The 25,263-nt window shown below is 37.7% G+C and overlaps 1 protein-coding gene and 1 long non-coding RNA gene across 3 annotated transcripts in view; one reads left to right on the top strand and one right to left on the bottom strand.

Moving 5' to 3' along the window:
- The first annotated feature begins 205 nt into the window (after window positions 1–205).
- Window positions 206–25,104, top strand: LOC309624849. Of its 2 annotated transcripts, XR_014242153.1 has the most exons (4): window positions 206–1,426; window positions 2,379–2,494; window positions 20,295–24,463; window positions 25,020–25,104. It is a non-coding gene; the product is annotated as an uncharacterized lncRNA (long non-coding RNA). The 2 variants fall into 2 exon arrangements; XR_014242154.1 differs by lacking the exon at window positions 25,020–25,104 and having other exon boundaries at window positions 20,295–24,966.
- Window positions 2,490–25,263, bottom strand: part of LOC309624840 (IQ domain-containing protein H-like) — a 126,832-nt gene continuing 104,058 nt past the window's right edge. Inside the window, 3 exon segments of the mRNA XM_082383547.1 lie at window positions 2,490–19,002; window positions 19,004–19,090; window positions 24,991–25,099. Of these exon segments, the coding sequence (XP_082239673.1) occupies window positions 18,877–19,002; window positions 19,004–19,090; window positions 24,991–25,099 (322 nt within the window). The 3' untranslated portion in view covers window positions 2,490–18,876.

The following is a 25,263-nucleotide window of genomic DNA, read 5'->3' as shown; positions in this document are numbered from 1 at the left end:
TGTGCGAGACCCCACGGGCGCGGCGGCGCGTGCGCACAGAAGTCCCGCGGCTTCCTAGGGAGAGTGGAGCGGGGCGCGGGCGGGCGGTAAGGGTCATCCTCGCTGAGGAGGTAGTGAAAACGTGACCGAGGATCTCGTGTACTCATTAATAACCCTGAGGAGGGTTGAGGGCGGGCTTCGCGAGTATTATCAGTTTAGGTATGGGGAAAATTAAGCTTTAAAACAAATAACTTAACCACCCTACTGAGTGGCAAAACTTACACCCGTATCTCTCTTCCAAGCCCCAGGCTCAAGTGCAGTCCTTGGTTGGTGGTGTTGAGGAAACCCTTGAGAAGGTGTCCTCAGGGAAGCGAGTTAAAAGTCAAGTCCCCAGATTTGCAGTGGCTGGTAAAGTCGGGGAGCACTTTTGTATTCAGATCCCTGCTGTTGTGTTGTTTAAAATAAGTCCCAGATATTTCAACAGAAAAAGTTTATTTCTTAGAAAGTCCCACGTCTCTCTGTGCAGTGTGCACCACCACCTCCCTCCTAAGAGCCTGGTGAACGCCAGACCAGGAGTCTTGTAGTTTTAAACCGTAATAATCCTGTCACTCATTATCAAATCTCGTACTTTAGGAAAACCTTTTCTCAAATATTGCAGCCTCTTGAGGTAGTAACTTACATACATCTGCTTTCTAAAGAAGCATTTCCTCTTACAATTCCTAAATTCATGTTTGGAGAAACCATACATAAATAAGATGTGTCTGGAAAGTACTGTATGTAAATGAGATACTTACGTGTAAACACCATATAACAGTTACTATTATTGTTGAAGACTCATGTAGGATATGAGTAGGATAGCGTAGGATAATGTAGGATAGTGTAGCTAGCTCTTACATTCTCTAATTTTTATTGATTCCTACAACAAGCAATGATTGAGCACCCATAACCATGTGCCAAATCTTGTAGGGTTAAGTCATTTCAGGGGCCTTGTAGTCATGCAAATAATTTAAACTTTACAGGATTCCCTATTAAATTTTGAAAGATTTTAGGGGGAAGCACGATGTAGTTAGATTTGCACAGAAATGGCTGAAGGGAGGCTAAGACAAGAGTCAGGGAGGTGATTCAATACTGTGATTTCAAATTAAATTTTAAAAAGCACTGGAGTCCTTTTTCAAACAAAATCTGTCATAGAACCCCAACCTATGAAAACTTGTGTTTTATTACTAAACATTAATAAGTGCAAAATTTTAACATTAACTTTAAAGGTAAGTTTTTAAAATGAGGCTAGTTTGTTGTTGTCTTGGGTTTTTATTTTGCTTGTTTTGTTTTTAGCAGAAAAGGAATTTATTGGAAGGAAATTGGATAGCTAAAATAATAAATAGGACGTCTGCAGAACCAAGCTTAGAAATGGGAAGGAATCAAGAGAGACTGGCCGGCGAAGACATAGGTAAGACCAACAGGAATTAGTATGGTTGGGATGCCGTGGCTGGCCCCATGCCACTGGACTTTTGACCCTGCTGGCTTTTTTTGTTTGCTTGGTTTGGTTTTTCTTTAATCTTTTTTTAAGTTGATTTTTGTTTTCTTAATTTTTTGGCTGCGTCAGGTCTTAGTTGCGGCCTGCGGGATCTTTGTTGAGGCATGCGGGATCTTGTTGTTGCGGCACGTGGGCTTCTCTCTAGTTATGACCGTGTGGGTTTTCTCTCTCTAGTTGTGGCGCATGGGCTCCAGAGCGCATGGGCTCTGTAGTTTGTGGCCCACGGGCTGTCTCATTGAGGCATGCGAGCTCAGTAGTTGTGGTGTGCGGTATTAGTTGCCCCTGCGGCATGTGGGATCTTAGTTCCCCGACCAGGGATCAAACCCGTGTCCCCTGCATTGGATGACAGATTCTTTACCACTGGACCACCAGGGAAGTCCCAATCCTGCTGTTTCATGCTCAAAAAATTTTGAAGTTGGAGGCTATTGATGACAGTTGCTGCTATAGCAGCCTCAGGACAGTTTATTTCTTATTCCTTTGTTTTGGTTGCATACTATCAAGAAAATCCTGATCCCTTGGGAGAAGTTGATACAGATAAGAGTGGTTTTTAAATGATTCATCTTGAAATCTTGGGCATGTGCTTCAGTTAGAGATGGCAGGAGGAGATTAATTCTGAGATCTACACTGAAATGACTTAACCTCAAATTAATGCATGGGCAGTTTGCAATATGTTAAAAAAAATGGACATTATCTCTCTTTTGGCAATATAAAAATCTATTTTTAAAAAAAATGAAATTTGAATCAAACATGTGGGGAACCTCTGAATTCTGTCTGAGAAGCCCTAGGTTCTGTAGCATATAATGTAAAAACTACTGATAAAGAGAGCCAGATATTTACATAGGTTTCACTGCGTTGTCTCTTGAAGCCTTGGGAAAAGGCTGAAGGATTTCTGTTGGAAGACGCTGTCTTGGAAAAACCTCAGCAGTGATGAGGGTTTCTCTAATCCAAGGCTCTTTGATTATCTCTCTTTTCTACTCTAAGGTAGGAAGTTCTTCCAAAGATTTCTGATAGATGTTGGACCACACCCAGGTTTTCAAGAGTGTTTGAATGAAATATTACCCTAACCTAAAGATACAGAGCTGGAGAACATGACATCTAGATAGCTCTTCTAACTTTAAGATTATATGATACTCCTTCCATAGTTGAAATAAGATAATTTCTCAAAAAACCTACAACTCAGATCAGATGCTTGATTTTCTTTTCAGTTCTAATTCTTCATGGTCATGAAACGAAGGGGCTTAGAAGTTGGCATTCAAAAGCCTGAGTCAGTGTTCAAAAATATTGTGTCCAGTAATTAAGAATTAAATGCATTAAATACACGAATACTTAGTTTTCCACAAAGCATGGAGAAATGGCATATCCCTTAGAAGGAATCCCTTAAAAATAACTATCAATAGTGCTACCGTGTACAGCTTTTAACATGTGCATGGGTGTATCATGCTGCTCCTAGAAAGAAGGGAATTTGTTTTGGTTTTGTTTAAAGGCACCTAGGACCTTGTAGATGTTCAGAACATGTTAAAGATGAGTTCTACAAAGTTGATAGTTTGGAATATATTAAAATTAAAATTTTCTGTTCATTAAAAGGCACTATTAAGAGAGTGAAAATGTAATCCAAAGAGTGGGAGAAGTATCTGTAATACATATATCTGACAAAGCATTTGGTATCTAGAACAAATCGTTAAAAAAAGACAATCCAATAGAAAGGTGGACAAAATATTTGAATGGACTCTTCACAAAGGAGAACATCCAGATGTTTAATAATGTGAAAAAGTGCTTCGTTGCACTAATCGTATGAGAAATGGGATTTAAAATATACATTACCTTATATATTACACACCCACTAGAGTGGCTAAAGTAGAAAAGAAAGTACTAAGCGTTAGTGAGGATATGCAGCAGTTAGAACTTTTATGCATGGCTGGCAACCACTTTGGAAAATTTTTTGGCAGTTTAAATTAAAGCTGAATACATGCATACCTTATGACCCAGCCATACCACTCCTAGGTATATATTTATATTAGTGTGCTCAGGCTGCCATAACAAAATACCACAGACTGGGTTTAGCCAACCACAGAAATTTCTTACAGTCCTGGGGACTAGGGTGTCCAAGATCAGGTGCCAGCCAGTTGGGTTCCTGGTGAGAGTTCTCTTCTTGGCTTGTATTTTCTTCTTGCTGTATCCTCCCATGGTAGACAGAGCTAGCTCTGTGTCTGACTCTTTCTTTTCTAATGAGGGCACTAGCCCTATTATGAGTCCCACCTTTAGGACTTCATTTAACCCCTATCACTTCCTCCTGCATGAGGCCCTATCTCCAAATACAGTCACTTTGGGTATTAGGGCTTCAGCATATTCAGCATGTTTTGAGGGGACACAAACATTCAGTCCTTAGCAATTCCCAACAGAAATTGTGTGCATATGTTTTTCAAAAGACACGCACTAGAATATTCATAGCAGCACTACTCATATATGTAATACTTAACCAGGAAATTACTCAAATGCCTAGCAGTAGTAGAGCAGATACACAAATTGTGGCGTATTCACACAATGGAATACTACACAGCAACAAGAAAGAATGCTCTACAGTCACACACAACATGCATGGATCTCACAAACATGAGGAAGAGTGGACGAATGCAGACACTAAAGAACGTACTGTACGATTTCATTTACATAAAGTATAGAAACTGGCCTAAACTCATCTATGCTGTTAGAAGGGGGACGGTGATCACTCTTGGAGCGGAGAGGCAGTTACTAGGAGGAGTATGAGGTGACTTCTGGGGGACTGGGATTATTCTCTCTTTTTAAAAACATTCTTTTATTTCTATAGTTCTTTTTTTTAAAGCAATTTTTTAAGAGTGGTTTTAGACTCACAGCAAAATTAAGAGGAAGGTACAGATATTTCTCATAAATCCCCTGCCCCACACATGCATAGCCTCCCCCATTATCAGCATCCCCCACCAGCGTGGTGCATTTGTTATAATTGATGAACCTATGGATTATTCTCTTTCTTGATCTAGATTCTAGTTAAATGGGTGTATTCAGTTTGTAAAGTACTGAATACATATGATATGTGCCCTTTTCTGTATGTATATTATACTTCAATAAAAAGTTTGAAAAAAACAATGAGTTCTGCAGGTAGTATTACATAATAACACATCCTATTATTCACATTTATTAAGAAATTGTATAGAGAACATATATAGTGGACATGACTGAAACATGACCTTGTACATATATAGCATCTTTTTTCTCATGTTGTTTTTACAACCTTACTGTGAGATCCTGATTTGCTCAAATATTTCTAATAGTGTGATTTAAAAGAAAATAGGGTAGGCATGTAGATTTTAATTCACTGCTGTTCTCAGAAGGAGAATTAAGGGCAAGATACTAGGTGCATATGTCAGCATGTTGGTAAAAGATAAAGGAATTATTTAAAAGGGATAGAAATATTTACAATTAGGATTTCATTTACAATTTCCAGTTTGAAGCTTTAGGATTTTTGGTTCAAGAAAAGGAGGACCATGGAGTTGCTGCTGCCCCAATTCATATTCCAGCATGTTTTGGAACTTAAAAACAGATACTTCAAAGAACCACCATCCTGAGTCTCCTAGGAACCCAAATCTGCTTAATGGCTCAGTGCCCTCTAAGCCCAGCTCAGCACCAGAGGAAGTGGCATGAGTTCCCCCTGTAGCTGGAAGAATGCTCCTTCATTTTCCCTATTCCCATCAGTGGCAAACAGTGCTTGCTGCTCCATTGCTGTATCCTTGTGTGTGCCCTGGCAAGGACAATATACATTGGCTTTATGCAAAATTATCCTCATAGAAGTACTGAGTTATATGGCAGAAGTCATTAGGAAAGGAAGGAACTGCTGTATTCTTAGCTAGATCTTTTTGAGTCCTTCTGTGGAACTGATTGATGTTCTGAAAGCCCCCAAGCAGTCGGCTGGCAGCTGGGGCTGCTGTTACAAAGAGTGGCAAGAAGAATTACTCTGGTAAAACATTTTATTGTGAACAAAGTGGGTGCAGAAATCTCATCCAGAAGCATCTTGTGTCTAAACTACTCTCAAGTTCTCCCTGCCACTGGAATGTAAATTTTCTAAGGCCAGAGGTTTATGTCTGTTTTATTAACCTTTGTGATCCCAGCACCTAGTAACTTGGCATATGGTAGGTACTCTATTTGTTGAGTAAGTGGGGAAAAAAGTGGGTAAAGTGAGTACAATTAGTGTGTTTGAGGGATGTTGGAGAAAGGAAATCATAATACTCAGGGTCAGTGGTTTTAATTTTAATTTCGATAGTTGGAGAAATTAAACTACAGAATAGGAAAGAAACTTATCCAAGATCATATACCAGAAACAAGAATCAAAATTCTGGCCTCCCAGCTTTCAGTGAGCTTTTCATTAGGAAACATTTCTATGCTATTCTGACATGGATGCTAGAATCCAGTAGCAAGGAGACATATTTGTGACTTTTTGAAACCAGCTAATGATTTATGCTGGTAGATAACACAATCCATTTCCTGGGCATGTTTTCAATGTTACAATCTTAATAATATATAGTCAGTGTTTGGGGAAGCATTTGAAAACATGGCCAAGTAAATTCACCTTGTCATATGGGTCATAATTATGGTCTCAGCTTCATAAAGTGAGCCTTGTTTTACTAACAGATTCATTCATGAATAGCATACAACATTTTTGTAGCAGAAATCATATTTTCATATCAAATTCCTAAGATATTTTGGCTTTGCTGCTGATCTTCAACCGACAGTGACTCTTAGCACTTTAGCTGTGAGTCTTTATGCCCCCTCCCCAGTCTCACTGTCAAGTAGTTAATGATCTATAAACAAATACTGAGATGCCCTAAGGGGGCTCTCCATTTAAAGGGGCCTTGAATCATTTTATAATAGAAATACAGTAGTCCACCCACTGATTTATGATTTGTCAGTTTAGGTTTTTGAAGTGGCATTCCACTGGTATTTTCAGATGGGAAAAGCTTTTTAGTTTACTGTACAAAAGCATTAAATTTTATCCAGTTTTTCCCTTCAGGAGAAAACTTCAAAAATGTGTATCTACATTTGCAGTTTCCATTGTATGAAATACTTTTTTATTTGTGTATGCATACTTGTGCACATTTCAGTTTCTTAAGCTAAAAGTGGTCACAGAGGGCAGTAATGTCAATGTAATAGTCCTCACCAGTTACTGAGTATTAATTTCATGCTAGGTAGTTTCCACCTATTGTTTCATTGAAACAACACTCCAGAGCAGGGTTTCATTCTTCTCATCTTCAGGCTGAGGAAACTGAGTGTCAGAAGTCAGAGGTTAAAATAAGCTGCCCCCAGTTGCAGGGCAGGCAGGTGGTAGAGCTGGGATTCAAACCTATTGGGCTGGCCAAAAAGTGCTTTCGGTTTTTAAGTAAAAATAGACACATTTTTTGTTTTCACCAAGAACTTTATTGAACAACGTAATCAACCTTTTGTTCCACTACCTTCTGCATTTTTCAGGCAACTTCATAATTCCATCTTCCCAAAAATTTTTATCTTTTTGAGCAAAGAACTGTTCCAGGTGCCTTTTACAGTCTTCCAGGGAATTGAAAATTTTTCCATTAAGAGAATTTTGTAAAGACTGAAATAAATGGAAATCCGAAGGTGCAGTGTCTGGTGAATATGGCAGATGAATCAGAACTTCCCAGCCAAGCTGTAACAGTTTTTGTCTGGTCATCAAAGAAACATGCGGTCTTGCGTTATCCTGATGGCAGATTATGCATTTTCTGTTGACTATTCTGGATGCTTTTCATTGAGTGCTGATGGTTGGTCTAATTGGGAGCAGTACTTGTTGGAATGAATGGTTTGGTTTTCCGGAAGGAGCTCATAATAGAGGACTCCCTTCCAATCCCACCATACATACATATAACATCACCTTCCTTGGATGAAGACCCGCGTTTGGTGTGTTTGGTGGTGGTTCATCTCGCTTGCCCCACAATCTCTTCCTTTCCACATTATTGTACAGTATCCACTTTTCATCATCCATCACAATTTGTTTTAAAAATGGAACGTTTTCATTACGTTTAAGTAGATAATCACATGCAGAAATACAGTCAAGAAGGTTTTTTTTTGCTTAACTTAAGTGGAACCCAAACATCAAAGCAATGAACATAACCAAGCTGGTGCAAATGATTTTCAGCGCTTGATCTGGATATTTTGAGTATGTCCGCTATCTCCCGCATGGTATAACGTTGATTGTTCTCAATTAATGTCTCAGTTTGATCGCTATCAACTTCAACTGGTCTACCGCCCGACCGTGGAGCATTGTCCAGTGAGAAATCTCCAGCACAAAACTTGGCAAACTACTTTTGACATGTTCCATCAGTCACAGCACCTTCTCCTTCTCCATACACTGCACAAATCTTTTTTTGCGTTTCAGTTGCAATTTTACCTTTCTTGAAATAGTAAAGCATAATATGCTGAAAATGTTGCTTTCTTTCTTCTATCTTCAATATTTAAATGGCTACACAAAAATTCATGAATTTTTAAAAAACTAATTATTTATTTGGTTGCACCAGGCGGGCTCCTTAGTTGTGGCTCACGGGCTCCTTAGTTGCGGCAGGCGGGCTCCTTAGTTGTGGCGTGCATGTGGGATCTAGTTCCCTGACCAGGGATCAAACCCAGGCCCCCTGCATTGGGAGCATGGAGTCTTAACCACTGTGCCACCAGGGAAGTCCCCCAAATTCACCAATTTTGATAAGTTGTTTTTAAATGCATGCTGATATGACAGCTGTCACAATACAGTCTAACAAAATGGTTTCAAATGAAGTTAAAGACAACAAGGCGCTACTAGAGCCATCTTATGAAAAAAACCCAAACGAACATGTTGGCCAACCCAGTGCATTGATAGGACTCAAAACCCCATGTTTGACCATAGTTAAAAAGAGCCATGTGATGCTAGACTCAAATGTAAAAGTTGCTGACACAATTTAACATCCTTTAGATGTTACACAATTAGTAAGGAAACAGGAAATAGCATTCTAGATCCAAACTGTGGCCCATCTAGCCCAGGAGTCTGTCTGGCTCAAGGGAAATTTGGGGGCATACATGATGACTCTCAAAAAAAAAAAAAGATTTTTCACAACGGAATCACTTGCAAAATTTGTTGTAAAACAACTGTTTCTATGCATATTGAAAGTACTTTTATCTTTAAAACTGAAAGGCATGCAATAAGGAGTAATAAGGAGTTTGGGTACCACCAACAAAGATCCCAACTCTAAGCAAGTTATCAAGCTCTAAAACTTGGATTTTATTCGGGGAACCTGAATGAAGAGTATGTAGGAATTCTTTGGACTGCTTTTATAGGTCTAAAATTTTATTCACATTAAAAAGTTTAGTTTTGAAAACTGGGTTTTTAATGGAGAGTGAATCTGGCCATAGTTTGGACAGGTATGAGAAATGCTGTGGGTAATAGGCACATTTAGTCCAAGCCAGCACTTCAGTGAACCACATCTGTGGTTCAGCTCTTTCTTTTTATTCCTTCTTGCTATTTCGAATAAAGCAAGATGTTAAAGCTAACTACATGCTCTATTAATTATATGAAGGTGAACTTGAGTCATATTTGTTACTGAAGATGATTAATAATTACCAGTTCTGCACATGTTTCTAGTGCATTTCAGTAAATAAACAGGGTACATTGTTGGGTAGTAATTGATTAATTAGCACATTCATTCTACACAGCTCGATGGTCTAAGGATGCTGAGTTTGAGATATTGCTCATAATTATTGCAAGAAACAAATCTGTTCCATTTCTCAGTTTATTCTTCTGTATGCTGAGATTTTTTTTTTTCTAAATCGAATGTTTAATGGTTCAAAACCTTATAGGTTTTATTCAGATAAATCAACTCATGAAAAATTGCTAGTCATAATCTCAGAATCTTGTTTTTGTGTGAACTAGGGTGAAAACTTTTACAAGGCTAATTTTAACATTAGATCTTGCTGTTAAACTGGATCAAGTACTGTAAATATAGGGCACTTTCCCACCATGCAGGAAATGCTCATTGAGCACCTATGCGCAACAGGGGCACTGGAATCTCATTTGCTTCCCAACCACATCAAATAAGCTCAGGATTGCAAGTGTCATCGGGTTGGCACTTCGCAGCACCAAGCAAATATACTGTGTAATCTTCAGAGAAGTGCAACAGCGTGTATTGGTCACCATTTTAACTATGCAGCAATTCAGGATTTTTTTTTCTAATTTATTGACCCAGCATGTGGTTGAGAGAGAATGTAGTTGAGAGAGCGTTGGACAGGGAGTCAGGAGTCCTGGGTTCTACTCTATCTGTATTTTTTCTTGAAGAAGCTTTGTGACTCTGGGCATATCATTACTCCCTTCTCTAAGCATGGATCACTCATCTGTAAAATGAAGGCTTCTACCAGGGATGATGAGGTACAGTGAGGAGCCCAGACTGCAGAGATAGATAGACCTACGTTTGAATCTGGGCTCCCTATTACTGTTTTTTATGATTTTAGGGAAATTATGTAACCTCTCTGAGTTTCTGCTCTGTTTGCTTGAGTTTATTGTAAGGACCAAATGATATATGAAAATAGTTTGTGAACTATAAATTACCATGGGAATATAAGGCATTGTTAATATTATTAATTATCTTAACTGGTTGTCATTAACATGATATGTGGAAGGATGCATCGAAATGCCCATGTGCTGGTCTAACAATAGAGGATTAGTAACATCCTTACGCCGTTATTAAAATGGCATTGGGTAAGAATTTCTGATGTGTCTTCATAATTTATTGCTAAGTGAAAAACACAGTCTGCAAAACAGTATGTCTGATATAATCCTATTTAAAAAATTATATACACAAAGATATAATAGGAACTCAATATATATGTGATAAAAGAACAAATTATATATATATTAATTGAGTGACTCTTTCTACTGATAGGTACTGTTCTAGGAGCTGGGCTATATCTTTATACTTACAGTCCTTTGGGTGAGACAGATAATTAAAAAATAGGCAAATCTATTATGTAATACCACATATTGTTAAGTGCTTTGGAGAAAAATAAAGGAGGGTAAGGTGTTAGAGAATAAGGGAGTGCTAATTAGGAAGGGTGGTCAGGAAGGGCCCCTCTGGTCTACTGACAGTTGAGCAGAGACTGAATGCAGTGAGTGAGCCCCAGAAATTTCTGGGAGAAGAGTGTGCCAGGCAGAAGTTAGAAATGTAGAGGCCCTAGGCAGGAGTAATAGCAGATACACCCCAAATCCTTAACAGTGGTTAATCTCCAGGTGGTGAAATAATTTTTGATTTTTTAGTTTCTTCCCTGTGCTTTTCTATTTTTCAAAAGGTTTTTGTTTTGTTTTGTTTTGTTTCACTTATTCGTTTTTTTGAAGAAGCTAGGTGATCCTATTTGGTTTTTCTTTTATCATGAGTATGTGTTTTTGTAATTAGAAAAATTAAAATCCAGATATACTGAAAGACAAAGTCATCTTAAGAAAAATGCTCATAAGTACTTTTAAAAGCTTACATCATCTATAATTTTCTGTTTTCATGGTTTTAGTGCCAAGAATCTATGAGTTGGTAGTGAGAATGAAGGAAGCAAAGGGATTTCTGCCCTGGCAATGAAATTTAAAGAAGTGTTTTAGCTATAACAATTAGTGTGGGCTTTATGGAGGGATATAGAATCATCCTACTTTCAGCTCCCTGTTCAGGCCTTGCTGCAGGGATGTCAGAATACTTCGGAGAAGGGCAGTGCCTGCCCACTTTTAGATGTGGCCTAGGAAACAGTGCATTTTGGGAGGTGTTTAAAAATATAGGATTAAAGCTGCCCATTTATGCAGCCTGAGGGAGGACATCTGCTACATAGCAAACTGGAATGTTACAAAATACATCTTCCATCTCTTTTTGAGTCCAGGTACAAATTAAAGTTCAGAGATAGAACTCTAGCTATTCATCCTGCACTGCAAAGCAGATATGAAAAGAAGACATGCTCTGGTTTATACAGGGACATTTAAAGCTTTTATTCACATTTCAGTCCCATCTATTTGCACCACGATCTTCTAGTACAGGAGGTACTCACTATATCAGTTTAGATAAAAATGTTTTCAAAATAAAATGTTTCCATTACTTTAGGTGATTTGCAATACCTAAGAGTTCAGTGCAAGAAAGTGAAAACCCCCCAAAATGAAAGACATGATTCCAGTCTAAAGAGCATGTTTGGCTTGCTACTATTTTGTCAAAAAAATTTCCTCCAAGAGAAAACCATTGGCATTGCAAAGAACTATTTTAAATTATAAAATACTTTGTAACCATTTCAAATCACATCCCTTTTTTAAACTTCTTTTTAAAAATTTATTATTATTTATTTTCTTTTATTACTTTTTATTATTTTTTTCTTAGTTGTGGCATGCGGAATCTTCTTTGAGGCATGCGGGATCTTTCCTTGCGGCCCACAGTCTCTTTGTTGCGGTGCTCGGGCTTCTCTCTAGTTGTGGCGCGCAGGCTCCAGAGTGCGTGGGCTCTGTAGTTTGTGGCACGTGGGCTCTCTCATTGAGGCGTGAGAGCTCAGTAGTTGTGGCTTGCAGGCTTAGTTGCCCCGAGGCATGTGGGATCTTAGTTCCCCGACCAGGGATCGAACCCAAGTCCCTTGCGTTGGAAAGCGGATTCCTTACCACTGGACCACCAGGGAAGTCCCAAAATCACATCCCTTTTCGATGGTAGATGGGGAAACTTAAGAGGCTGAACTAAGTTGCAAAATATTTTCATCCATTATTTCCAGTAGATGGAAGAGAAAGCTAGAAGAAAAAATCACCTTCTTGTGTGATACATCAAATGTTGCCCTTTTAATACTTTGATGATGGTGGCATAGAATCATAGAACATTAGAGCTAGGATTAAGCTTAAATATCAGTTCCACTTTCTTATTTTACATGCCAGAAAACCGAGAACTAGAGAGGAGAAATTATTGTCCATTAAAGAAAGAACTGGAACTGAAACTCATTAAGACATTTAAATCTAAAGCAGATGTTATATATATATTCCATACGCATTTAGAATAACTACAAATGCCACCTAATCACTATCTGTCCCTCCATTTAGAATAACTACAAATGCCACCTAATCACTATCTGTCCCTCCAAACCATTGCAGATGGCAGAAGCATTCACCCTTTTATGCATCTCTGTTTACATGAGTAGGTATCACACTAAAGTCATGGTCTGAATTCTAGAATACTAAGGGTATTAAGCTTAGAATACCCTACCATGGTGCTAGGGAACAGGCCATTACTGTCCGGTGACAGCTTTGGGAACTTGGAGCAGGGAGGTGGTTATGATATTCCCAGGTCATGTCCCTAAGTTCATTATCACTTTGGATAGCAGAACTTACAATGAAGAAATTCATATTTTGCTTTCCCAACCTCCCCAAAATTAGGTTTTTGTTTCACTTGCTCCAGTAATTAAAAACAGGTTCACTACAAGACAGAAAATACAGAAAGAAAAAAATCCCACCATTAAGAAGTAAGCACTGTTAACATTTGGGGGGTTATCCTTACAGTCTTGTGTGTGTGCTTGTGTGTGTGTGTGTACATATATGTACACATTTTTAAAAAGTCATAATTTGGAGTCATAGTTTTCATGCTGTTTTAAAATATGCTTCTTTAATTCATAATAATTAAATATCATTTCATTTACTTCTAATGTAACATATTCTCCTAATACATGATTTTTTAAAAACAGTTTTTTGCGGTATAATTGACATTCAAACACTGCCCTTACTTAAGGTGTACAACTTGATAAGTTTTGACATCCAAGAGACCATTTTCACAGTCAATATAGTGAAGCCCCAGAATTTCCTTCTGCCCCTTTGTAATCCTCCTGCTCTTCCCTTCCCTACTATCCCACTTCCCACCCCTAAGCACTGTTGATCTGCTTTTTGTCACCGTAGTTGGTATTTTCTAGAATGCTATGTAAATGGATAGGTACTTTTTTAATCTAAATATTTTCATTCAGCATAATTATATTGATTCATCCATGACTTTGAGTTTATCAACAGTTCACTCCTTCTCATTGCTAAGTAGTATTCCATTGTAGGATATCCCACAATTTGTTTATCCATCCACCTGTTGATGGATGTTTGGATTTTTTCCAGTTTTGGGCTGTTACAAATAAAGCTGCTGTGAACATTCGTGTACAAGTCTTTGTATATGCTTTCTTTTCTCTTGGGTATATAAGTAGGAGTGGAGTGGCTGGATCATATATTAAGTGTAGGAATGATTTTTTTAATGGTTGTACAGAGGTCCTTTATATAGCTATTCATAATTTTTAAGCAATACTCTATTGTTGAACATTTAGACCTTTCTGATTTTTCACTATTGTTGCAAATGATATATAATTTTTTGCTTAGGAAGGTGGCTACAGATATTCAACTTGAGGAAAAAAAAAAAAAAACACAACACCCGAGATAATGAGTAGAAAGGCATTGTGAAGGAAACCTAGATAAAGAGAATGTTGTTAGATAATTTTGAGTTTTTCAGTGATTGCAAAGTAAGTATTTTGTGTCCTTTTCTGGGAAGCAAAGTGGCATGAGTCTGTAAATGAACCAAAATTTGAATTTAAATTTGAAGTTTATTTTGCTGTTTTGTTGTCAAGTTTATGGAACCATGATTTCATCATAACATTCCTTATGAGGCAACTGCAATAAACTTAGGTGTGGCCTTTTGTTTCTGGGAGCTATAATTAGCCATCTGGTATACTTTTTAACATTTTGTTAAATAAAAAAATCTTAAAATGTTGCATTTTACTCACTTCTCTTTCTCTCCATACATACATACACTCACACATATATATAATATATATGGTGACAAATGTGGAAGTGAACCAAAATGTTTACAGAACGGAAAAGAAATGCTTGGGGGGAAACCACCGTCATAAACCCCCCCCCAAACCAAAAAACACTTACACATAGATGCCATAGCTGTATTTTTCTGTGCTACGTTTAGGGTCTTCTTATAACAAAACAAAAGTTGTTTTTACCAACAGACTTTTTTTTTTTTAAATAAATTTATTTATTTATTTATTTATTTTTGGCTGTGTTGGGTCTTCGTTTCTGTGCGCAGGCTTTCTCCAGTTGCGGCAAGCGGGGGCCACTCTTCATCGCGGTGCGCGGGGCTTCTCATCGTCGTGGCCTCTCTCGTTGTGGAGCACAGGCTCTAGACGCGCAGGCTCAGTAGTTGTGGCTCACAGGCTTAGTTGCTCCGCGGCATGTGGGATCCTCCCAGACCAGGGCTCGAACCCGTGTCCCCTGCATTGGCAGGCAGATTCTTAACCACTGCACCACCAGGGAAGCCCTACCAACAGATTTTTAAACAGCAGGGACATGCTTATTATTTACTGTTTTGGTATCTTTCCCTCACTTACATAAATACCCCAGAAACCAGCAGTTTAAAACTAATAGAGCCAGGCCCCTCCGTCAAGTGCAATAAAGTTTCACAACCATGAGTTAGACTGTTTGTTAGAGTGAAAAATAAACCTATACATGTGGTTATGAAAGGGCTTTCTTAGAAAGTGTATAATCACATTTCAAAGTTAGAACTTCCATTTGAAGTTGCAATGTCATAATACTACTTAAACATTTATGCAGAGTGCTTCATCTTTGAAAGACTTTCCCAACATTGCCAATTAATCTCTACTGCTTCCCTAAGGAGCAGGTATTAACTATCTGCCATTTTTCTAGTTAGAAAATTGAGGAAGGTATGGCCATCTCAGAGAGAGGGAGGGCTGGGGAGACAAGTTTCTAGCCCTTACTATTCTGTGACTCTTTGGAATGTAACTCCTAATAGAATGCATCAGTTTTCTGTTCCACATTGATGAAATCATTAATAAAACAAAGATGGAAATAGCAGCTGTCTGCCTCAGGCTTTTAGATACAGTCCTTACCCTCCTGAGGCACACCTTTGGAAAGAATGGAATACAGAAAAGATACAGAAGAGCCACAGCACAGTCATTACATCCGCACTTACAATGGATTAGACCAAACTTCTTCCAAGGAGAAAGGCAAAGTCAGATGCTTCCTCCCTCCCTGTAACCTCTACCCTCACATTATCCTGGCAACATAATTTCTAGTTTTCCAAATAAGATTTACTGTGATTAGCACATTTAAAGAGTTGAACAAATTTGCTATGCACATTAAAGCCAGAGGAACAGTAAAATAAAACTAATGAACATTTATACTTTTGGAAATATAATTAATGTGTGCTTGAGAAATTCTGAAAGATAAACATCTAAATGTTAAAACACTTATCACCTTCCCCACAGGGACAGTGTTGGGAATTAATGAGATAACAAATGTAAAGTGCTTTGAGCTCTTTAGAAGAAAGGTGCCAGATGCATACAAATGATTAATTGTTAAAGCTATCAGATGATTACTAATATATTACTTAGGATAAAATACCTATTTTTATACTTGAAAAATAGGATGCTTGCAATTCTTAGGATGATATAGCTGAAGTAATGCTCCCCAAACTCCTCCCAGGTTACTCTACATCCTGTTGGAAGTCCTTTCTTAACCTTACCCAGTTTCTTGACCTAATACCCATCTTTCGAGTGAAACTATGGGGCATGATTTCCCAGCTTTCAAACTCTTCTGCACGTTCCCATCATCAGTCCTCCACCAAAGTCTTACAGATCCGTCACCATGGGAGAATTCCACTGATGCCACTTTCTCTTCTGATTTCTTTGATCATGCAGTTGTGATGCCTCACAATGCAGTCAGCTGCCCAAGTTTATGTTATTAGCAGGAAGCATGTGTAAGTTAAACCGTCCTTCTGTACTTTAAGCAACACACTAGAATTTGTTATAAAAGAGTAGGTCCCTTGCCTGATCTGGGACAAGTGACACTGAACTGTCTACTTTATACAATATGCTAGAGTTTGTGTTAAACTAGTTTAAATCCCAAGTAGATACTGAACTGTCTACTTTATACAATATGCTAGAATTTGTGTTAAACTAGTTTAAATCCCAAATTTCATTTAGCTTGAGACATGGTGTGAGATACCCTCACTAAATCTCAGTTTTCTCGTATGTAAAGTGAGGACAGTAGTAGTATTTTCCCACATGGTGTTGTTGGAAAGATGCAATTAAAAAAATGTATATAAAGCTTCTAGTACAGTACACACCTAGCCAGTAATAAGTGTTCAATAAAAGGTAAATGTAAGTAGATAGTGGAAGGTAGTTAAGTAGAAAGCACAGTTTGCCACTGAATATCATTATTTGCTTTCTTTAAACTCAATATAAAATAGGTAATATATAAAGGAAGATAATTATCATCATCCAATAATGTGCTCCTAAATGGTTAGTAGAGTTTGCTTCTCAAACCATCACAAACATTCAATATTAAACAATGGGTCATTTCTCATACAAAGATAGCTCTACTGTTAAACGTATGCTTCTCCCCAAAACTTCCCGAAAAATGGCACATCATTTTCAAAAATCCTCTTATCAACAAAGATTTCAGTTTCCCATTTAGAATAGTAAAAGCTCAGTCATTTATATTGATTAATTTATGTTTAGGATACATTGTACACATATACATGATTTGTTTTTCAAACTTACCTTAGTTTACCAATAGCACAGTATCTTTGCTATTCATATGTGCTAAAAGATAATGGACTATGCTTCTTTTCAAATGTTCTGTAATTAAAACATTTCACTAATTTAATCTGGTCCTCTGGCTTCTTTCACTTAATTACTTGAAGTGATTGTTCTATTATACCAATTTTTCTCCTTTGATTTTGAAGCCGTAGGTTCTTATGTAGAGAACCTGACTCCCAATCACTTTCCAGTGAGACCTGAATCTGAATATAAGGCCTGAATTTGGAAACAGGCACTCTGTGGTGCATGTTAATGATAGAGGCAAAGAAGGAAAGTGCATTGTTTGAGAAGGCAATCATGTGGGTTAAAAAAAAAAAAGTACCAGAGAGTGAACTCATTTTACTATTGCCAGCAGCTTGGGGCTCAAGAGTGCTAATCAAAATTCACATATAAAAACTTCCTTGATAGATTTAACAGTTTTGTACTATTAAGATGGGGATCTCACCATGTGAAAGATCCACTGCTGTGCTGAACAAAACAGAGACAGTTTTCTTTTAAAGTCCAGAGCAGATGAGAGCCATAAGGAGACAGAGGGTTTCATTTACTCTCAGGACACCATTGTGCCAGTGAACTAATGAGTCTCTTGGACCTTATGTTGCTCTGGCTTCAATTGAGGCGAGACTCTAATGGGCATGTAGTACTTCCTATCCGTCAAGTGTCTGGACAATGGGCCCCTCATATGGATTAGAGCGATCTGGCAAGAAAAAGAGGTCATCGTTTTACCTAGCACAGGCAGGAAACCTGGCTAATTAATGTATTTCCAACTATAGCAAAACAAAAGCTGACACATACACACACTAATGTTAATTTTATTGCAGAAACTCAGCCTATGGCTGAGGCATAGTTAACACATTATTGGAATTCCATAGGTTATAAATACCCCTCTTTTCCCCAACACACTCAAATATTTTTAAAGATATAAAGGTCATTCTTTAAAACATCTCTGTGATTTTGGTGTTGTGACTTGCATATTTCCCCCTTCAGTAAAGCTGGATGATGTAGAAATACTTTGAACAATTACAAATGCTGAGAGTTAGTGTCAACATTGCATAATTTTAGCAATTTGCCCTTTGAAAGGTACTGTTGAATTATACTTGTAAAAATCCTACTGCTGTATTAAATGGAGAACTAGAGAATGTTTATTCAAGCTAGAGGGCTGAGTTTATTCAAGCTAAAGGGCTGAGTTACACTGTATCTTAAACTAAGAGCAGATACTGCCACCTAGATACATTCTGTTGCTTTATTTAACTAGATGTTGGCTTACCTTACTTTTTGAAAAATGGCAACAACAGACAATAGTCGCTTGATACAATAAAAATACAATGAATGATAAAGGGTCATTTTAAAAATCCATATAAATGTAATTTTCTTGGGAAAAAAAGACATTTGCGTTTTGCCAAATAGTGATGATTAAACCTTTATTCAATTTTTTAAATGCAGAAGACAAATTAGTATCAGAAACAGGAGGAGAAAACTTTATAAAACATTTATAATCCTGAAGTTTATAAAGAGGTAGATGCAGAAGTGATATTAGTAAGACTTGTAACTTTCCTGATTATTTCTTCCTGAGTTTGGGAAGAGGAAGAGATTGTTTAATGCTCTGAAATGATAACACAAACAGGTTTTGGTTTAATAAGTAAAATAAGATCACTTAATAAACAATTTTTTAAAAAGAGCATTACATTACAATCTGTTCTGATACACCTCCTAGCAAACAAAGCAAACTAACTTTCCCTTCCTTTTATTCCTAATAGCAAAATGAATGTTGCCCCTTTTTTGGCTCTAGATTGGAATCCAAAATCAGTAATGTATTCCAGGACCATCCATTTATCAGGTTCAGAGAGGTTTTTTATCATCTTTGGACTCTAGGTTTTCTTCAAATCTCAATTTGTTTTCCTCTGTTACTCCTAGAATGGCTTCAATGTCATCAATGGCGGTCTGTAAATGAACAGTAAAAATAATACTTGTTACTTAAAGACCTCTTTCAAGTCTTGCACCCAGCTCCTCAAACATTAGCTCCTTTTTGGAGTTCAATGTGGTTTAGACCAGTTCTGCTTAAAGTGTGTTCCACTAACCAATACCCATCTACAGATTGTTGATTATCAGTCTTAATGAAAGGGTAAAAAAAATTGAGGGTAAGAACTTGGAAAGCTTTATAGAAATTTTTATGTCTATTAAATCTAATAATGAAAAAATGGACTTCTATTTTATGTCTTCAATTTTTTCATTTCATTTTTCTAGTAATTCATTTTTTATTGTATTTTACAAAAGTATTGATGCATGATAAGTCAGAAAAAACAAAACAAACAGGTCCTTCACTGCAGATAATTTGAGATGCACTGGTCTAGTCACTCTAGAATGAGGGCTAGTTGGCTGATGGGAGCATTTATTTCCATTGGTTTTTCGGAGAAAAATTGGCACCTTTCCATTTTATTCTAGTTAGTTATTTTTTATTGAGGTAGAGTTCACATACTATAAAAGTTACCCTTTTAGAGTATATAATTCAGTGGTTTTTAGTATATTCATAAGCAGCCATCACTACTATGTTGTTCCAGAACATTTTCATCACCCCAAGTAGAAACTCTATACCCATTAGCTGCCACTTCCCATTTTCCACCTCTCCTAGCTCCTGGCAACCTCTAATCTATTTTCTGTGTCTATGGTTTTGCCTACTCTGGACATTTCATGTAAATGGAATCATACAATCTGTGGCCTTTGTGTTTTAGCATAATGTTTTCAAGGTTCATCCATGTTGTAGCATGGATCAGAACTTAATTTCCTTTTTATGGCTGAATAATATTTCATTGTATCTATTATCTATTTTTACTTTGGTTGCTTGCACTTTAGGTATTATATCTAAGAAACCATTGCTAACCACAAGGTCATGAAGATTTACACCTATGTATTCCAATGTATGAAATATTATTCATTTAATATAATGGAATTCACCCATTTATTAGTTGATGGGAATTTGAGCTGTTTCTACTTTTTGGCTGTTATGAGTAATGCTTCTATGAACATTAATATACAAGTTTTTATATGAACATATATTTTCAGTACTCTTGGGTATATAACTAGGTGTGGAATTGCTGAGTCTTTTTTTTTTTTTGGTGACGCTGCATGGTGGCTTGTGGAATCTTAGTTCCCCAACCAGGGATTGAACAAGGGCCCTCGGCAGTGAAAGCATGGAGTCCTAACCACTGGACCACCAGGGAATTCCCTATGTGGTAATTTTATGTTTAACTTAAAAAAATTTTATTTTATTTATTTATTTTCCTTATTTTTTTTGGCTGCATCAGGTCTTAGTTGTGGCACACAGGATCTTTGTTGAGGCATGAGGGATCTTTTCGTTAAGGTGCGTGGTCTGCTCGGGTTTCTCTCTAGTTGCGGTATGCGGGCTTCTCTCTAGTTGTGGTGTGCAGGTTTTCTCGCTCTAGTTGTGGCGTGTGGGCTCTAGTTTGCGGCACGTGGCCTCTCTCATTGAGGCATGAGAGCTCAGTAGTTGTGGCACGCGGGCTTAGTTGCCCCACGGGCATGTGGGATCTTAGTTCCCTGACCAGGGATCGAACCCACGTACCCTGTATTGGAAGACGGATTCTTTACCATTGGACCACCAGGGAAATCCCTATTGTTTAACTTTTTGAGGAAATATGAAATTATACATGGCCGTGACACCATTTTACACTCCTGTCAGCAATATATGAGGGCTCCAGTTTCACCATATCCTTGTCAAGCTTGCTATTGTCTGCCTTTTCGATTCTAGCCATCTTAAGTGTGAAATGGTATCTTGCTGTTTTGATTTGCATTTCCCTAATAACTAATGATGTTGAGCATTTCTTCATGTGATTATTGTGTATTTGCATATCGTCTTTGAAAACTGTCTGTTCAAGTCCTTTGTTCACTTTTTAATTGGGTTATTTGTCTTTCTATTGTTGAATTGTAAGTGTACTTTATATACCGTGGACACTAGAGACTTATCAGATTTATGATTTACAAATGTTTTCTCCCATTCTGTAAGTTGTCTTTTCACTTTCTTGAGTGTCCTTTGGTTCACACAGAAGTATTCAATTTTGATGGAATCCAACTTACTATTTTTACATTGGTTGATTACACTTAACGTATCATATCTAAGAAACCATTGCTAACCACAAGGTTATGAAGATTTATACCTGTTTTCTTCTAAGAGTTTAATAGTTTTAGCTCTTACATTTAAGTCTTTGATCCAGTTTTACTTAATTTTTGTATATGCTGTGGAGTAGAGAGGTACAACTTCATTCATTTGTATGTGGATATCCATTTGTCCCAGCACCATTTGTCAAAAAGTCTATTCTTTTCTCATTGAATGGGCTTGGCACTTGTTGAAAATCAATTGACTGTAAAAGTGAAGTTTTGTTTCTGGACTCTCAATTCTATTCCATTGATCTATATAATCTATATATCTATTCTTATGACAGTACCACACAGTCTTTTTTTTTTAATTAATTTTTATTTTTTTGGCTGCATTGGGTCTTCGTTGCTGCGCACTGGCTTTTCTGTAGTTGCGGTGAGTGGGGGCTTCTCTTGTTGCAGAGCACGGGCTCTAGGCATGTGGGCTTCAGCAGTTGTAGCACACGGGCTCAATAATTGTGGCTCGCAGGCTCTAGAGCACAGGCTCAGTAGTTGTGGCGCACAGGCTTAGTTGCTCCGCGGCATGTGGGATCTTCCCGGACCAGGGATTGAACCCATGTCCCCTGCATTGGCAGGCGGATTCTTAACCACTGCACCACCAGGGAAGTCCCCATACAGTCTTGATTACTGTAGCTTTGTAGTAAGTTTTTAAAATTGAGAGGCCCTCTAACTTTGTTCTTCTTTTTCAAAATTATTTTGACTATTCTGGATCTCTCGCATTTCCACATGAATTCTAGGATTATCTTGTCAATTTCTGCAAGAAAGCCAGCTGGGATTTTGATAGGAATTGCAATGAATCTGTGGATCAATTTGGAGAGAACTATCATTTTAGCAATGCTAAGTCCTCTATTCCATAAATCATAGAATGTCTTTCCACTTATTTAGGTCTCCTTTTTTTTAATGCTGTTTTGTAGTTTTCAGTGGACAGGTCTTGTACTTCTTCTGCTAAACTTATTTCTAAGTATTTTATTTTTTTGATTTTTAAAAAAATTGATTTAAAATTATTTTTGGATTGTTCATTGCTAAAGTATAGAGATACAATTGATTTTTGTATATTGATGTTGGTTCTTACAACCTTGCTGAATTTGTTTATTAGCTCTAATAGATTGTTTCTGGGTTCTTTAGGATTTCTATATATAAGATCATGTCATCTGTGAATAGAGATAATTTTATTTCTTTCCAGTCTGGGCACCTTTTATTTCTTTTTCTTGCCTAACTGCCCTAGCTAGAACCTCCAGTACAATGATGAATAGAAGTGGTGAGAGCAAACATCCTTGTCTTGCTCCTGATCTTAGGGGGAAAGTTTTCAGTCTTGCACCATTAACTATGATGTTAGCTGTGGGTTTTTCCTAGATGCCCTTATCAGGTTGAGGAAGTTACCTTTATTCCTAGTTTGTTTGAGTGTGTTTATCAAGAAAAGGTGTTAGATTTTGTTAAATGCTTTTTCTGCATCACCTACCATTTTTATTTGGCCTTTACTTTGCTGGTAAATCCTTGTTTACAAACTGAAAATTCTTATTCTACTGTCGTTAGGAGGGTAGACAGAAAATACTACCCAAAATGAATCTAGTCCACTTTTCACGTTTTTAAAAAAATTGTTCCTATTTTGGTGAGATTTAAAGTTTTTACCTTTAGACCTTCTAACAAGAGTAAAAAATGTCAAGATAGCAATTCTATTTATATGACATGAGAAGGCTAGAAACCCTGAGATATTTAAAAGCTACTAAGAACATCTGACTTTTGATGATTTTTAAAGTCAGACAAAGGGCAGAGAAATAGCCTTTATTTTGTCAACAGTACTTGGCTCTGCCAACCTCAAGTCCAAGCTCAGAGTCTACTAAGTATGCATGGTTTGGGGGATAAACCATCTGCTTTAGTCTGCCCAGGCTGCTATAACAAAATGTCGTAGACAGAGTGGCTTAAACAACAAAAAATTATATCTCACATTTCTGGAGGCTGGGAAGTTCGAGGTCAAGGCTAGCTGATTCAGTTCCTTGTGGGAGTTGTCTTCCTGGCTTGTGGACAGCCATCTTTTTGCTGTATCCTCATATGGTCAGGAGAGAGAGACAGAGAGAGGGGGACAGAGAGAGAGAGAAACAGACAGAGAGAGAGACAGAGACAGAGACAGAGAGAACGAGTGCAAGCTCTCTGGTCTCTTTTGAGGGCATTAATCCCATCATGAGGATTCCACCATTATGACCTCATTTAGACATAATAACTTCCTAGTGTCCCCATCTTCATATATCATCACATTGGGGATGAAGGGTTCAACGCGTGAACTTTTGGGAGGACACAATTCAGTCCACAGCACCATCTGATTCTGACTATTAGCTGTATTTGGACAGATAACCGATCACGTGCATATAGGCTCAGAATTTTGCACATCACAGTAACAGATGAAATGATGCTAGCTGGCAGGAACTTAGAATATAAATGATGAGCATAGATCCTTTAGGACCAGTGAAAGTTGATGCAACACATAAAATCACATTGAAGAGCAAAGCATTATTATCATTATTACTGTTACTAGAGGGACCAGGCCCTAGCTCAAGGAAAAAAAGTATTCAAAATTTTTATTTTTATCAAGCTTTTATTGGGCTTTCCATTTAAGAGAAAAATCACATGTGGCTTTCTTTCTTTCTATCTTTCTTTCTTTCTTTCTTTCTTTCTTTCTTTCTTCCTTTCTTCCTTCCTTCCTTCCTTCCTTCCTTCCTTCCTTCCTTCCTTCCTTCCTTCCTTTCTTCCTTCCTTCCTTCCCTGCTTCTTTCCTTCTTTTTTTTTTTTTGGCCACTCGGGATAGATCCCCAACCAGGGATCAAACCCCGATCAGGGATCAAACCCTCGCCGCCTGCAGTGGAAGCGTGGGGTCATAACCACTGGACCGCCACGGAAGTCCCCGCACATGGTTTCTGATGAGTCCCTTGACTTACTTGACCCGTTCAGACACGATGAAGGCTCAGACTGGGAACCAGATGCAGACTCTGGTGAGCAATACCAAGTGTTCATCTCTGTTCAGCTGGTATTTTTAAAACTTTCGGTGTAGATCTTGCTCCTGTTTTCTAGAGTTTCGAGACTTCTGGTCAATTACACATGACTGGATTTCCTGAACCAACATCTTTAAGGGACGTTTGGAAGCTTCGAAAGGTTAGTGATGAAAAACACCTGTCCCACTTTGGCAAAATGGGGTGGAGCAGATGGCTTACGTATATGGTGAGGTTTTCCTCTTCTCTCTACACACATGGTCCTTCCTGGCATCTCAGAACTTCTCTGGCCCTAGAAATTTGGGCTTCCCAGGAATCCTTAGCCAGACATTGTATTATCTGAAATATAGGTAGATTATATTCAGGGTTTTTGGTTGTGACAGTCTCTGTTTTGGCTCCATTGTGACACTTCACCTTTAACATCAAAAAGCCCTGTTGTCTTGTAAGCTTACGTTTGGAAATTGCAGTAAGTTAAAACAAGTCTACTATATTTCAAAGAAAAAGTTTCAAACTATTAAATTTAACTAATGGGTTCAGTGGGAACCTTACAATATTGACCCTGCACGTTGTAAAATATGTACTGCTTACAATGAAAAAAAAATGGTTTAGCACTTGTTTACAATGCAGCATGAGGTATTTTCAGCCCTTGTATAGAAATTAACCAGGATCGTTAGTTAATTAACACCTCACCTTAAAATTGGTCTCGCCTTGCATATTAGGTGCTGATATTTCTTGATGGATGATGAAGAGATTGCGAGCAAAGGTCATGAGGACCCCCTGGAGATCCTCACCGATTGTTCTGTTAATGATATCCAAACAAATGAGTTTACCAATGATTCCCCTCACATGCTTAAAAACAATCACCCTCTCATTTGTGCCTGTCTGGTGATGGAATTTAATGAGTATTTTCAATCTCACAAGGTGGCAATCTTCAGGGAGATATGAAAGATGAGGCTCCATTTT

Source organism: Balaenoptera borealis, assembly GCF_965194805.1.
Source record: "Balaenoptera borealis genome assembly, chromosome: 3".
NCBI classification, from domain to species: domain Eukaryota; kingdom Metazoa; phylum Chordata; class Mammalia; order Artiodactyla; family Balaenopteridae; genus Balaenoptera; species Balaenoptera borealis.
Note: the sequence above shows the minus strand (reverse complement) of the source record. Positions and strands in the feature narration are given on the sequence as shown.